The 17042-nt window shown below is 42.1% G+C and overlaps 1 protein-coding gene across 1 annotated transcript in view; it reads right to left on the bottom strand.

Annotated features, from left to right (window-relative positions):
• The window catches only part of negr1 (neuronal growth regulator 1), a gene marked incomplete at both ends in the record, with an annotated part of 188173 nt that overhangs the window by 15688 nt on the left and 155443 nt on the right, over positions 1-17042 (bottom strand). The window contains one exon of the mRNA XM_080005177.1: positions 15394-15435. Coding sequence (XP_079861303.1) covers positions 15394-15435 — 42 coding nt within the window. The remainder of the gene's footprint in view (positions 1-15393; positions 15436-17042) is intronic.

Here is a 17042-nt window from a genome sequence, read left to right as displayed (position 1 = left end):
ATCTTCACTACAGCTACTTTGGAGTGCTATGAAAAGTGCTTTTCCACTGTGGAGAAATAACCCTTCTCCCTCCCACTCCCATATCAATCATCTAAATGTCAGGAAAACAAAGCAAAAGATACCATTGAAGCAACGTACAAGCAATTAATACAAAGGGCTTTGAATGCTTTGCCTCTACCCATGGCCCCTCAATTCCGGGCACATTCCACCACCATGTGGTGCTGGGATGCAGATCTGTGGCTGGGAGCCCACTGGGAGCCACACACCACCGCTGCGCCCCCCCACCACCCGAACTGGAAGCCAAAATGGACTAATCCTCTCGTTTCTCCCCCTCAAATCCGTTCAGAACAAAAGTGGCTGGTAGTCTTTGGCGACGCTAATTACCGACGTCTGACAGGACTCTGGATGTGGACAGGGGCTCGCTGACGAACGCCGCACAACCCATCCATTGTTTCCAGCAGTCCAACGGTAATTTGGCAAAAGCAGAATTTGTTAAAGAATAAAAGGTGTTTGGGATTTTAAACACCGTATCGGAGCCTTGGTGTATTATGAGGAATTGTTTTGTCAAAAACAATTATTCAACCATGTTTTATCACGACCTTAGCAGGGTTGAAAAAAGGGACAGGAATCAAAAATAAAGGATATTCTTATATTTAGTGTGTGTTTGTGTGTGTGTGTGTGTGTGTGTGTGTGTGTGCACGTCTTCAGAACCACGAAAGCTGCGGTTCGGAGCTCTGGTGTTGTGCTAGCCTATTATTTTAGCCTAACTGGTAGCTGGTAACAAACCTTTCACAAAGAGTTCGGGTTAGCGCTGCAGTATTTCGGTACAGCAACAAATATAATGCACGGCCTCTCGGTGATGTTCTTAACTCTTTTTCTGCTAACTATGGTAACTTGCAACTATGCAACTCAATGTGACTGCAGCCCACACACACTTAAGCCCTTGGTAGACCCTTGGGTGGTGCTGCGCCGCCCGCGCAGGGTGTTTATAGCTGGCACATTCTCCGTTGCAGTATTCTCAGAAACCACGAGTGGCAGTAGAGAGAAAGTACCGCGTGAAGGAAGTAGTAAACGAAGAAGAGCGCTGGACTGCAAACGTGGCTGCACGCACAGCATTGGAGCTGAGGAGGAATCGCTGTTCATGGTGGTAAATAAAACAACAAAAGCACCATAAATAACAAGAGAAATGTGACCTTTTATTTATAAACTGAACAGTGATGTTAATTTACAATAAAATCACCAAACCTGAATGAGCTGTTTGCATTTACTCTTTAGTCTCTGCGTCAAAAAGTAATTGTTAGACTTTGAATTTCACATATGACTTGTGCTGTATATGAGAAATAAAACAGTAAACCACTGATCTCCGATCGCTTCCAATGCATTTCCAGGGAACGGCCCTCCTACTCTTGACCCGACGTTGCTCAGGTCCCCATGTGCCATGGAGCCGCCCCCCTGGTCATTTGCGTCACACACTCGCTCGCACTAGGGGCAAAAATAAACCTAGCTCCACTCTCCTACGTCCCCCACACAGGTTACTCACAATGCCACATTCTTAAAGGAGAAAGGCTCGGCTTTTAACAGTGACAACCTATTCTTTGTTTGTGTGTAGTCTGTAATAAATAATGAATACAATTTTATAAAGAATAATACATTCTAAAAATTAATAAAAACAATGAATAAATAATTAAGAGATGACCAACCAGTCTCTTTTTAGGCAGTGAAGCGTTCCTATTTTAATGAACATTTGCATTTACTTATTTATTGTTCTTATTATTAAGTTGTACTATTGAGAAAACCTAAGAAGTTTGCAGAAATGCCTTCATTTTGAAAAATATATTTTTTTGTTATTGTTATTTATTTAATTTTGTAAAATATTAAGATATTTTGAAAACACTGTACACTGTACAAAATGATCAGTAATCTGTGCATTTTCCTTGATAAACAAGCAATTAGACTCCCTGATACCATTTGTTTATTATATCACAATCGCAAATCAAAATATTGCCCACAATAATCGCAAAATGACTTTTTCACCAAATCGTGCAGCCCTATGTGTGTGTGTATGTCTGTGTGTGTGTGTGTATGTGTGTGTGTGTGCAAGTGCACATGAGCATGGACCACAGCCCTAATGAGCCTCCAGAGAGCATGCACTACCCATCCCATCAGACATAATATCTGGACTCCCCGTGTTTACATTCTATGTTGTATCTGTGTGCCCCGTGTGTGTGTGTGTGTGTGTGTGTGTGTGTGTGTGTGTGTGTGTGTGTGTGTGTGTGTGTGTGTGTGTGTGTGTGTGTGTGTGTGTGTGTGCACGAGCATGTGTGAGAATCCTTCATGATACACACACAGGTTGCGGGAATCACCAGTGTTTACTCGGCCCTTGGGAGGAGGACGCCAAACAGCTCACAGCTTGGAAACAGAGCCGATCATAGATAGGGACGAAGCTTATTCAACATCCAGGCATCCAAGCCGTTACCCGCCCTCCCCCTAAAAGAGAATGGCATTTCTGAATGTCACAACCTTTTCTCAGCGCATTCAAAAAGCTTCAAGGTCGTCAAGGTGTGGCTCATCAATATAAAAAGGGCTTGAGGATGTGCGTGGAACGCTCCAGTGGTTAAAGGAACTTCAAGTGATTCATGTAGTTTCTTGTGGTAAATGGACACTTTGTCATCTGTTTGGGCAGTTGATTGGGGAAGCTTTTCCCCAACGCCAAATGACAGTGATTGAAGTGTGTGTGTGTGTGTGTGTGTGTGTGTGTGTGTGGGTTTGTTTTGTGTATCTATGTGAATAGTTTAAAAAACATTAACATGGAGCTTGGACTTTGAGCTGTAGACAGATTGTCCTCTACATACAAGCTTCCCAAGGATAATTGTCTGCCAAAGCAATGTAAAAATGAATAAAAATAATAATAAATTTGCAACACAGACACACGAGCACAAGGTTCTTTCTGTGGAGGCTGAAGAAATCAGACCTGAACAAAAATTGTGGACGAGGAAACAGCTAGAACAGAATGGAGGGGCAAAGGGGCAAAATTCAAAGAACAGACCAGTTCTAAGTGCCTGGGTGCAATTTGAAAAAGACAACAGATAAAAACTAAATCCTCCCTGCACATAACACAGGGAGGAGAGAGGTTTATTGATCCACACGATCGATAACACAGCGTTCTGGAAGGTGAAACAAGCGGCGGAAGTTGACAAGTCGTGCCCAGCGCCGCTCTCTCTGCGGACAGGGCTACAAAGGCTAAACTCCATTGGAGGACATCCATTCCCTCTGGTGTCATCCCCCAAATGTTCGACACATAGCCTGATTTCACATTGCCTTGTTGTGTATGACTTCAGGTTTTGGGGAATTGCCTCCATTTTTCTCCCAAATCCAAAGCCAAACCTTGAGGAATTGCCCAAAAGGCGGCCAAAGTCGCATCTTTGGGCGTAGGAAAGACCCCTTTCACGCCCACTTTGTTTGGAGGAATAGGAATTAAACTGTGCAGCCTGAGTCTCGCTGAAGGGCGCGGCAAGACGGCGATCGAACTTGAGTGTTGCGCCGAGCAACCAGCCGCCTCTGTTCTGCCTGGGAAAGGAAAAGCCTAAAGACTAAAACCGTTTACAAGTGCAGCCTGCGGCGATCCGTTTGAAGAGAGGAGTCTGGCTCGCAGATAGCGAAAGAGTCTGGGAAAGAGTCGGCTTAATGGGGCAATGGTTCTTTTCATGAGTTCCCTCATGAAATGTATTCATGCAGATGTCACATCCTAGTGGATGTTTGATGATTTGATAGAGAAATTTTAATGTTGATAAAACTAAAAAAAGAATAATACAGTAAACAAATATCTATTGGTTTTTAAGAAATTTGATCATAAATAACGAGTACCAATACGATTCATTACTTTTACTGAAACGTATGGACTCTTGAAATCGAACCTGCTTCTGTGTGTCCAAAAAAACCCCCGAACATCATGTTGGATTTTATAATGTTTGAGATTGTTCCTGATCCTCAGATTATGTATTAAGTATATTTTCCAAATAAGAAAATCCAAATGTATTAGTATTGGGTCCAATGTGCAAACCCACTAAATGAAGTAATAGAATCAATTCATTTTCACCATTTATTTTTAGTTAATTAGTTTCAGGTTTTTTTTTTACTACGAAAAATGGGTATGGTTTAATTAGCTTTTCTATAAATAATAGAATAATAATTTCATGTAAATGTGAGTTTTGGAGCAACAGGGAGTGGGTATGTTGCCTGTTGCCTCTAGTATCTTCTCTCTCCAGGCTTCTAGCGTTGCCGGTGTCAGTCAGAAGCGTTCCATAATGGCCAAGCTAATTACAATGTAATTCCCAACACTTATCACGGAGTGACACATAGGCATCCCAGCCTTTCTGACGTTTGAGTGCGAGGGAGACGCTGGTGGGCAGAGTCCCAGAGGTTCGAGTACCACGCGGATGGATTGCAACAAAGACCCTACTACCCACATACCCCCACACACACACACACACACACACACACACACAACCACGCCATGCAGGAATGTGATTAGCATAGCACTCGCACGTCAGCAGTGCTTAAAGGATAACTTAAAAAAAGGATTTTTAACCCAAAACCTTATTTTTCCATCATTAGGAGTCCCAATGCTCAAGTGGTTGGCGTCAGAATCATTAAAATGGATCCAGTATTGGCAGAATTGCGGTCCGCCTTCTGGATCAATTGAAAAGATGCTGACGCCAATCACTCGGGGTTGAGTCCCAGTGATGTGAAAAATAATTAGGTTAAATAAATACCAGAGTTATTCTTTGAGCATGATCATCTTTTAAATTGATCAAGAGGGTGGACCGCGATTGCCTCATTATACATTGTATTGGTTACATTACTCAGTGCTCTCCCGCCATTGTGTCAATACTGGATCCATTTAAACTTGGATTGACTCCCAATGATCGAAAAATAAGGTTTAGGTTAAAAGAATTACCATTAAAAGGTGTAGGAAGGCAACTGCGCTGATCTGACACATAGGATGTGATCTATCTTTGTGAAAAGTTTGTGGACAATGCACTGAAATAACCCTGAAGTCTGGCTGGTTTGGGATGTCCAACTCAAGTCTTAATAAAAATGACTGTTGCCATCATGTTAGGGGACAACAAAAAGTCTGAGAGTAAATTTACGCCAATTTGAGTCACCCCAGATGCACGCACTCCCTCTCCACACACATCAGGGGTGCCGGAATAGGGGGGACAACAGGATTTTTTTTGTCCCCCCACTTGCAGGTATTACAGTAATTGAACATTGGCGACAGTGGCATTGTTAGGGGTTGGTGTCCGTCCCGGAATGTTTTATGAATAGCCCCTGATCTAATAGCCCCGTAGGGCCAGCTCTGCACACCGATCGCTCTCTCGGACGGAAACGACTGTGCCCCCGGCGCGCCAGCAATGGGCGCCTGTGATCGGTGAGCCTGTGATGGTTGCGCCTGTGATCGGTGCGCCTGTGATCGGTGCGCCAAAACAGTGTGTTTTTATTTTAGGTGTAGGTTTTTTTTTTTTTTTTACTCAGTTTCCTTAAGGCACGAAACAAGCACCGTGCGTGATTGGGTTTGTTCTCTGTCAGTCTCTTAACCCCCCTCCCTCCTGGCTTCTCCCCACACTACATGGTACTATCCGGCACCCATGCGGTACTTTTCACACACCACACAACCGATCTCATCTTGAAGGCACCTCATTTCTGTGTTTCCAAAAGGCCAATGACTACATGTCCAAAAGGCTGCACTCCATTACTACTAAAAAGCTTTCTCTCTTTACCTCAAAATTACAGCCATTTCATTTTGAAAAAGACTACTTCTACCAGAAACGTGCGCGGCCCAGAGACCCAGAGACCAATGGCGCTGCAGGGTGCGTGAGTGTCTACAAATTGGCCAAAAATGCAATCTATTGTGAATTACCATGGCCTCCACTGTTAGTGTATGGCTTTCTTCAATCATCCTCCTTAATGCACTGACCATAAGTCTATACCCTGGTGTCTCAATTATAGGGAAAAGACTGAATCTCTGAGCCTTTGGCTGACCATAAAAGGAAATGACTATCCATTTTCTGCTTCAGCTATCACGTTTCTGCTGGGGCTGTTGTTGGGTGCACAAAACTCCATCCCTCCACCTGGGTCATTCTATTTATCACCCAAACCCGTGTGCCAATTAAGCCTGACAAAAAATGTTTTTAATGCACACAAAAAACCCCAAATATTTCCCCTTTTTTGGTCAGAACGGCTTATTGGCGAGCAAGTTTGGCTCGCAGGTAAGAATGTATGAGTAGAAAAAATAACGGCTTTGACTACCACATCAAATATGGGAGAGAAAGCACGACTTGAAAGTGCCGCATTGCATAAGGCAAACTTTGATCTCCCCAAACACAAGCAGAAGCAAGGAATGTGAGATATGGTGGCGGACAAAAGTCGGCAAAGTAAGGAAGAGAGAAAGGATTGTGAAAGTGGCAGCGACGGGGAATAAAAAAGACGCCTGCATCAAGAGCTTAATGTGAAGGTGGGAACGTGTGAAAGTGAGAGAGAGAGAGATTTAAATGGTGGTAAGGCTTAGGTGTGTCTGACTTTTAACACCTACCTACCGCCACTGTTTCATCGGGGAATATTGCCGGCCGTCCAACTGTGGATGAGCCAAAAAGGTTGCAGGGTTTATGTAAGAGCTTGCTGAACGTTTTGAGGCATTCAGAGCGGGGGGGGGGGGGGGGGTTGTGTTTGTGTCTGTTAGTACGCGCATGTGTTTTGTGCACGCAGCTCTGCTTTCATGCATGTGAATCCATACGTATTTACTGCCCAGTGCTGCCAAGGAGAGATGGAGTGGGAAGATAATCAGAGCAGCAGAGGAGAACAGTGCATGTGGGAGCACGAATGATAATAAGAGAGAGGGGGAGAGAGAATTAGAGAGAGAGAGAGAGATCACAAGTGAGCGAGAGATATGGGGTCACTACAATTATCTGTTTGGGGGGAGGGGGGCAGCATAATCGCTTAAAGCGGCGTCTTACAAACACGTAAAAAACTAAAAAAAGCAAAGCATGCCGGGAATGAGCCAGCGCACGGTGCAAACAGGATCAGACAATGAAAGATGGATGGATGGTGATCTGTTTTCCATGAAATAGAGAACAGAAATGATTGATCTGTTTTTAGGATTTCAGAGATTTAAGGAACAATAGAAAATAAGCACAATAAATATCCATTAAAGATAGAACTACTATTATAATTAACGCTTAATGCAAATTAGGTTGCAGGGGCACCAGCATTAAATCAATGAAATTAACTCCTGCACATCATAATTAGTGGCACACTTTGTTTTTTGAGAAAAAATGAAGAGCTGACAAAAGACGTTAATCTATGAATTTAGAATGTTGCTGCATGTACTTCACAGCCATGATACAGTATATAATGCATATTACGCAGAATTTCTGGATGTGAAGTCACAAGGGGCTTTTGTTGTCTGAAAAAATTTCCGATAAATATATAATTCACACTTGGAAGCGTAACAGCGAGGATTATACATTATTTATAAGCGCAACACAGCTTATGTTTGCGTTTGAACCTGTTACATTGAGAGAACACGCCTTCCACCGGCTCCCAGATCTGCAGGATAAAAAAAAAAAAAAAAAAGACATAGGCCTTCTACGGTCAATTTACGCCGTCCGGGGATTTAGGGGTCAAGTATGATATATGACATGCCTGCTGCTTATCAGGCCCTTTCCACAGATGACTGGAGAGAGTTTGAGCAAAAACAAAATGAAGGTCAGTGGAACATCTTGAAGCGCACTGAACAGGGGGGTTTTTGGGGGAGGTTTTGGGAGGGTTCCCCTTGTCCTTGATCTGGCCAAAACCCTGAAATGCAATATATCTGATTAGTGTGGAGTAGAGAATGTGACGCCGGGCGGATAAGCTGCGCGACTGACCCACTGTGACTGGCCTAAAAGCATGCTGGGTAAAGAGTCAAAGCAGGGCTGTTTAACATGCAAGCTCTTATTAAGAAAAAAAAAGAGGATTAAAGGCAGATCCTCCATTCCCACTACTGTCTATCCTTCTCTCCCATGTACATTGAACGAGTCCATGGTGATTTACATGAGAGATGGCAGACAGATGTCAATTTACAAGTGGAATATATTCTAACCTTGCATATTCCAGTGTAAGGATATCCATACCATGCCATTCAATTTTCCGTTGGCTAGCCAGAGAGCAGATAGTTCTAAAGCCAGATATATAAAGCGGCTACAATGGAAGTTGCTCTCGGCTCCTGTCCCCTTCATGCGTTAAGTGTACTGGCAACATGTTGTTAACAAGGGGTTCACTTGATGCTACATTGGCCAAGACAAACGCCGTGTTCAAGGGCCCGTGTTCAGCATGGTTCACTTCACATCCAAGAACCAGACTTCATCTATAATGTCTACCTGCACACACAGGCACGCACGCACGCACGCAAGCACGCACGCACGCACGCACGCACGCACACACACACACACACACGCTTCCAAGTACTTCAATCCACTGTTCAGGTTCGACTGATTTAAAAGGGCGTAGGGGTTTTGCTGTTGAAGAATGAGGCGAAATCGCTGCCATGGATAGATTGATGTTGTTGTTGGTGGTGTTGGGGAAGAGGTCCCTTTCAGAATGTGGCACTTACCGTACATGGTTTTATCTGACATTTGAAATGATTTAATGATCGACCACTGTAGATTTGCAGCCTGGAAAGGGGTTGGAAACGAACCATCTCACACCACATGTGAGATGCGCCACATCTCACACGTGGTGTGAGATGGCTCGTTTCTAGCAGGTTACGCTGCAGATTATGCTGATTTGTCTAATGGAGGTGAAGACAAAGGTCACATGGATCCATGCAGCTTGCTCAATGACATTCAAAGAATCCAATGACAATCTTTAGGAATCAATGCTACGCTGCAGAAAGTCAGGAATCACCCTGATGTACCGTAGATTATCAACATATCTAAGGATGGATAAACTGTATGTACACCAAGTGTTAAAAAGGTCCTTCAGGGTCTCCAATCATCATCTTTTCTCTCTAATAATAGTACATAATACATAAGAGAGCCCATTTACCGCTTGTTTTTGGGCATGTATTCGGTCAGGATGACCCAGTGTGTGAATGATGTGGATGCCTAACATATGCTGGACCATATGTTGGGACACATATTGCAGTATATTATGCAATGCAGTAACCCCAGAGGACTAGCCTATCGAGAACCACAAAAGCCATTGCTGGTTTAGGAACAATAATTTATTATGATGTTTTTGTTATTATTATTATTATTATATTGATTTGTAATTATTAATTAATTAATTAATTAATTAATTAATTAATATATTAAATTATATTTATTATTTATATTATAGATGTTTATTATTATATTTAAAAAATACATTCATCACAACATATTATAATATAATACTGTTTTATGTCATCTATTTAAATTGAGAATTTAGGAAAGTATGTCATCTTTTTTGAACGACATACTTACAAGCCAAAATAAATTAAGGTGATAATTGAGTGCAATGATTCCATCAAAAAAGATTATTATTTTGGGAAACATATTACTAAGACAGCAACCTCTGAAAGACCTAGAGATCAAACTGGATGTTATTCTGACAATAAAGAGAATACATACAGGTCAATATTTGTCCTCTTTTCAATACAATACTTTGTACTAGACGATAGCTATGTTTTGGCAAAAAAAAAAAGTTATTCAGTTATTCCAAAAAAAGATAAAGTTATTCACACTGCAGTGTCTCTGCAGTGCTGAATTGCTTGAACATCTAAAACCTTCATGTCTTACTTTGAGCTGTTTTTTATCAGTGGTCCCAAGAGGCGAAATACAGGAAAAACTCTGAGTCCAAATACATCAAATGCATCAAGTTTTAATAAACGCAGTGAGCTTCATGAATAAGGGCTTAAGTTGGATACTTTTATGGAAAATCCGTTTTATCTATAAAGTGTTTTGGAATTTGAGACAGATTCCATCAACAAAGTAACACATTACTGTAAACGGTTGCAAAATTAGGTTATATATTCCCATAAACTATCTTTATAAAAGTTACGATTTCAAAAATAAGTCACCAAGAAAGAATACAGACTTTAAACTTGCCGAGTGCCATTTGGTTTGTTTATTGAGATGGCCTCATGTGTGGCTCAATATCAACTGAGAAGAGCCTTGGGGTCTGATCTCTTAACGAAATAAAGGATAAAAGAGAAGGAAAGCAAAGCAAAGCGTAATCTTGTTTAAAAGTAGTCTTCCTGAAAAGATATTAACTACAATTTGGAGCTGGCTGCCGTTTGATTAAAGGAGCTTTACATGCCCACTAAAATAATTTGATTAGAGCGGCTCTCTGCGCCTTAGGGAGAGAGGAAAGAGTGGCTTTGGAATTTTGTTGAGAACTCTGGAAGAATTCTTAATCAGGTGAACTATCTCTGTGATCAGGTATAATAACCTCAGAAATAGGACAGATCTAACGCAAACTACTCTGCTGAAAATCTTTCAAATTTAAAAAAAAAACAACACAAAAACAAACAATCCCTTGTGTTGCAAGATCAAAATTGCCAGCCTGCATTAATTAATGTAATTCATCAGTTCCAGCCAGAATACCAGCAAGTTTCACACTGAAATTGAGAATTCTTGGTAGTAATGAAAGATTTGTGAGATTCGGTTCTTGACGAATAGCTCATTAAAAAGACTCTTCGTTACTTTGATTCAGTTGGTGAAGGAGAGTCAGAGAGTTGCTTTCGGCTCTGAATTGTGAAAGGAATTCTCACAAGAATCTTTAATTCTCTCACAATTATTTATTTTGCTGGTCCACTCTTTTTCCACTTTTTTTTTTGTGACTCCTGATTGCGGAATCATTTAAAATATTAGTTCGCCACAAACTAATCGTTTGCGAATCTTGCATTACTAACTATTAGTAGACCACAATGATAAGCACAATTAAACACTTTTTTGGATATTTTTAGTGTTTAAGAGGATAGTCTTGTTATTCTTCACAGATAGTGGTGTGCCATGGGATTATTTCATGGTAGAAAAAAGTTTGGGAAGCCCTGTACCTAAGGAAACCACATACTTTAAGTTTTAAAGCACCACTATGTAACTTTTGCTATTTGGCACCCCGGCAGTTTCTGAGTGCAATTGCACTTTTACACCACTGTTGTAAAACTCTGTCCAGTGTCCAAAATAATTTCTTTTAAGACAAATTTGAACCTTATCGGTCCCGTTTCAATAACATTCCATGTTACAAACGCAAATATAATGTGTGCCTAGGATACAGAGCCCCTGCATGGACCTCGCCGCTTCAGCAAGAACTCAGTTCATGGCTCAATCCGCCGGAGCCTCTCGGGGATCGGCTCCCTGCTACTGGTGTAGGTACCAGATGTGCTCGGCCTGGCAGATCTGCTCGCACGTGTGAGTGAGAGGGTGACGCAAACCCCATGGCGCAAAGAAAGTGCCCGTGTACCCGCTCAGGCACGGGCGCACCACTGGCCCGTCTCATCCACGCTGTCGGGGGGGTGGAGCGGCTACGTTTTGTATGAGCATAATTACCGGACATTTTGACCGGCAAGTTAATAATTCAGGCGTTCGGGGGAGTGGCTGGGAATGAAAGAGGTAACATTCTCAATATTACAAGTCAGTGTACCATCAACCTGATTCTGAAGCTGTTATTTTCAAGTAAAAAAGCTACATAGAGTTGCTTTAACTACTGTACAGGGGGAAAAAAAATATTGGTTCCATTTTCCTTCGCCAAAGCAAATACCTTGCAAGGTTCATTTAATCAGGAGGCAATATTGAAGGAATAAATCACAAACTAGCATCCCCTTAAAGGTTGTTCCATCATGGATCCCGCTTGTCAGAGAGCGGATCAATGTTTTATGGCCGACACCAAGACATTACCGAGACACATAAACCTTCAGAGCCTCGTTAATCTCTCCTTCCCCTCCCCCTTCGCTTCGATCGCGTTACACTGCCCTCCTCTGCCATCAGCTCGCTTCTGATTACACCAGAAATACCAGAGAAAAAACAAACAAACAGACAACATGAAAACAGAACCCCCCAAAAAATCGATACGTGATGTAGATTATTCAGAGCTAAAGAGGGTAAAAGTCTGGGGATTAATGGCCGAACAATATGCTGGTCGTCCGCCTTAGCGTCGGATAAGCCGCTTTGAGTTAACGTGACACTTAGGAATCAGATGGATTCACACACATTAGGTATGAATGTAATGTTATCCTGATATCACTGGGGAATCTTTTCAATGGGTTGCTTTTTCCTCCTGTCAAGTGATTTACGGGAATAAACAATAGTGAAAGCCTATTATCGTAGATTCCCATTTAGGTGGAATGACAGGGCGATATGGAGCCAGCTGTTTGGGAGCATTATATTAAGGGTAAAAACATACAATCCATATTCTCCACATAAGATCTTTCTTTATCGTCGACAAATCCATTGAAAGTTATTACATTTGTTTAAATACAGGCGACTACCAATGACGCCTGGAGATTTGGAAATGCTGTCAAGCCGCATATATGATAAATGACAAATTTCTATTTCTATCAGTGTGGCTTCCCAATATGTGTCTACATCTGTGAACAAGTATTCCATGCTGCACTTAAAATTCATAATAGTATTCTACAACACTGCTTTAATAATAAAAAAATGCAATTCCAAACAGAATACCAACAAGTTTCACACTGAATTGAGAACTATTAGCGATGAAAGGTTTTTCTCTTGTGTGAGTCACTGAGTAAAAAAAGTCGTTTAAAAAATGCAATTCAAGCTCATAAAACTTGTTTCTTTCTTCAAGCCATGACTCATCTTGGCATTAGTGATGAGAAGTTTGTACCTTATTGGAGATTCACCGTTTTATGAGTGACTTGGTGAAAAGATTTGTTAAATTTTTCCGACTCTTTGCTCGTTTGATTCAGTTGGTGTAATGAGAGTCAGATCGGCCCTGGTGCCAAACGCCTTCACCCTTTTTTCACATTCATTGAATTCTCAGAAATGTATTTCTGTTCGTGAGTAGAATATTGTGTTCCTGGATGCAGTTACCAAGTCGCGAACAAACTCTTTTGGCAGAGTGACTCCTGACCTGAGTCGATTAAAATAATTGTTCGCTAGGAGCGGATCGTTTGGGAGTCTTGCATCACGACTTGGCATTTTACAAACAAGCTTCCATGAGTATGCTACTCCCTCATTCATTGTAGTGATAACGCAGAAGCAGTTGACACCAACAAATAAAAGTTAATTCTTCTCTAATAGTAATTCAGTTTTTACATTGTATTTTCTTTTTTACGCGGCCAATGAACTGATACGTGAAATGTCACAGCGGCTGAGAAATACTGAGAGTTATTATTTTATAGGGGGGACATCTCCCCCCTTTTCTTCCACAGGGGAAATAAAAGCAGATAATTAGCTGTTAAAATTAAAATTTTGAAGTACACTAGGTTAAACAAGCGGGGAAGGTTGGGGGGAGTCCGCATTAGCAGGGATCTAAACCAATTCCCATCCTGCTAAGTCACTGAGGGAGGGGAGGGCATCTCCCCAAAAAATTAACTCCTAATACAATTTGGAAGTTGAAACAAAACGAAAGCGGCACGATGCGGAGTTGAGTTTATCTCGCCCACTTGATATCTCTCCCGTGGACCGTGAAATTGTCATTTGTTCTGGGTAGCATCCAATAAGACTTGAGCGGCTTCATGGCTGACGATCAATTTATTTTAACCTGAATATCGGACAAATCTGCATTTGGGCACAAACAGATTGGTGAAGCCATCACGCAGGCAAACACACGCGCTAATGCGAATCCAGGGTCGATACCAGGTTTGGCATCTAATGTGCTGTGACCAGATGTCCCGGTTTGTCCGGGACTGTTCCGGTTTCGAGCCGTGTCCCATTTCCTGACAGATATCTGTAAAACACTAAAATGTCCTGGTTTTCAACATTCACTACCAAATTGTCCAAATTGTCCACAATTAAAACAATAATAATAATATTATACATGTTTTCAGGGCTTATATATATTCGACACTGTATAGAGGCAAGCAGGAAAAATTGTGCACAAAGATCCGACTGGAGAAGTGGGCGTCGTCATCAACACGCCCACTCGCTCGCTGTGAATTGTGGGCTTTCAGGGTAGTGTGTGTGTGTGTGTGTGTGTGTGTGTGTGTGTGTGTGTGTGTGTGTGGGTGTAGGGCTGGCACTTCCCTGTGCGTCTCCACTACCTTATTGAACGAAACAAAAAATAGCACCGTGCACAACATCTCTGCCAACTTAAGAGTGGGGTTTTCAAAATGAACGCACCATAGTCTAATGTAGAGTGTAATGCATGGGGAAAACCAATGGGGAACAATCTACAAACGCTTTAGTGTTAGTGTCAAATTTATTAATCCGGCATTCTCAATCCATCGTGTGACTGCATTTCTAGGAACTTTTTAATATGTGTAATATATGAACCAGTGGTTGTACTACGTCGTGGATGGAAAACTGTCAGTGTGTGTGTGTGTGTGTGTGTGTGTTTATCTATTTGTATGTACTGTATGCGTATGTTTGTGAGAGAGAGAGAGGGAAAAGTGTTAAGCAAAACAATGTAACCAGCAGGAGAGATTACATTCTGTGACTCGCTTAGGAAGAGAGGAAGGAAGAGAGGAGTGGAGCAGTGGAGGAGTGGAGGGGGGGACATATATGGGCAAGTCACCCAAAGCAGGGTAACACCGGCGAGAAGCACTAAACTGAAGAACGAGTTAAAAAGGTTGGCACGGCACAGACAGAGGAGAAAAATAAAAGATACAGGAACAGAGAGACATGTAGATATTAAGAAAGAGAGGGGGATAGATACGGAGAAAGGGGAGAGACTCCATGTTAGAAACAAAACGACCTACACACCCATGGCGTCCTGGCCTTCCATGCACACCACACCAAGCCGGCGTTGAGTTGGAGGAGGAGGTAGAGGAGGAGGAAGAGTAGGATGAGGAAGAGTAGGAGGAGGAGGAGGAGGAAGATGGTGAAATCGCCAAAGGGGTGCTAGCTGATAGCTATTAGCATTAGCATTAGCATGAAAGGAAGAAGCATCCAATCTGGAAGAGGCACGTGGGATTGGTGTCTAAGTGGAGGGTGGAGAAGGGATGGTGGCGGTGAGAAGAGGCGAGCAGCTGAATGGAAAACAGAACCAGTCCAACCCAAACCCAAAATGAAAACCAAACTCAACTCAGGAGCTGAGGAAGACCCAAAGGACACCCCCCCCCCCCCCCCCCCCCGGCCAGTCAGCCAATCACTTTCACTCCTGATAGGCCACGAGAGAGAAAGATGAGTGGAGTGGAGAATTTGGGGTCGGGGTTGGGTCTTGGGTTACAGCATGGTGACATATACTGACCTGGGCTTGAGACAGCACTAGTGGTGGTGGGTTCAATAAGTGCTACAGGCGGGGAGGGGAGGGGAAGGGGGGGAGGGGAAGGGGGGGAGGGGGGGGAGAAAGAAGGACATTAATGTATTATTAACAGAATGGAGACGCAACGGAGAGAGAGAAAACTGAAAAAGGAAAAGGCCAAAGAAGGAAAAAAGGCATGCGAGGAGGACAAGAGGACGGGGGATGGAGATAAGAGCTGGTCATGCATAGAGGACGGGGGTTGTCTGTGGTTGGAGGCAGCCTCTAGATGGTTCGTGAACCCCCGGAGCTCTGATGGACTGGACCAGTCTCTCTCTCGTTGATGGTTGAGAGATCACACTGGGGATCAATTAACAGTGCCCCCCTGCTGGGCACTTTTTTAATCCTATCGCTTTAATTAGATTTCCCCCTTTTATTAATGGATTTTCCATATCACTTCCTCTTTTTGGGGGGATGGCGAGGGGAAGGAAGGAAATAAGGAAGGAAGGAAGGAAGGAAGGAAGGAAAAAGAAATAGATGTACTCTAATTTTTATTATGTCTTCGATCCTTCTGAAGAGTGAACTCGCTCTGGATCTGATTACCTTATGAACCCATTTCAGGGCTTAGCCCCTGGTGGCATTTTGGGGAGATGGAATAACGGATAGTGCTATAGCTTCAGTGGAATATCTCAGATGCAGTATACTTTAGTAGTTTAACACAAAAAATATTAGGACCTTCACAAAGAGCAATTCAAGACCAATAATTCAAGGAGAAATTATGGAATGATAGTGTGGCAGTTCTGCCTGCCACACGCCACCCAAATCGCAACTCGATTTCAGGGCCCTCCGACGCAGAGACACAGGCAGAGATGTTGTAAACAAAGATGGACACATATCATGACAGAGGCTCTCCCTGTGTGTGTGAGGATGGGTGATTTATCTGTTGCTCATTGATTGCTCTGAGGAGCCAACTATCGATTTATGTGTATATTTATATCGCTTCTTACCTGGTAGATGTCAGTAGATCTGTTCGATTGATATTTAAAATCTGTGGTCCACATAACTTTGATGGATTAATAAAAACTAGAATAATAAACAAGTCCTTAAAAATTTGTCAGGCTATCCCTCGAAAACACTGAAATGTGTGAATGTGTGATGCGTTCAAGATCCAGCGAGGCGTCGAAAACATAAAAGCTGTGCAATGGTAATTACCCTGAGAAATACCACAATGTTTTTTGTAATTCATGGAAAAGTAAATTACTGGAAATGTAATCCAAGGAAAAAACTCAACTGAACTTTCCAAAAAAATTACGTAAATTAGAATACTATCATAAATCGATCTAAATACCTCATAATCTACGTATATGAGACACAACAACGTCTATCGTCACAGAGACTCCGGATTATCTTCAATGCAACAAGGTAAGTTAAAACAATGATACAAGACAAAGATATAGCTTCAAATAAAAATACTTTCATACTAAGTATCCTATACCATACTAAATAAAATACTTGTTTTGTAATAAAAGTTATGTATAAACATTTTCCTTCACCTAAACTTAAACTCATGAAAAGGCAGAAAGTGTTGGTGATCTTGAGAAATTATTTCATTAAAACTCTAATTGCAAATTAATGTTAAAGTTAAATATATATTGTCT

This window comes from Zeus faber, assembly GCF_960531495.2.
Source record: "Zeus faber genome assembly, chromosome: 1".
Taxonomy (NCBI): domain Eukaryota; kingdom Metazoa; phylum Chordata; class Actinopteri; order Zeiformes; family Zeidae; genus Zeus; species Zeus faber.
Note: the sequence above shows the minus strand (reverse complement) of the source record. Positions and strands in the feature narration are given on the sequence as shown.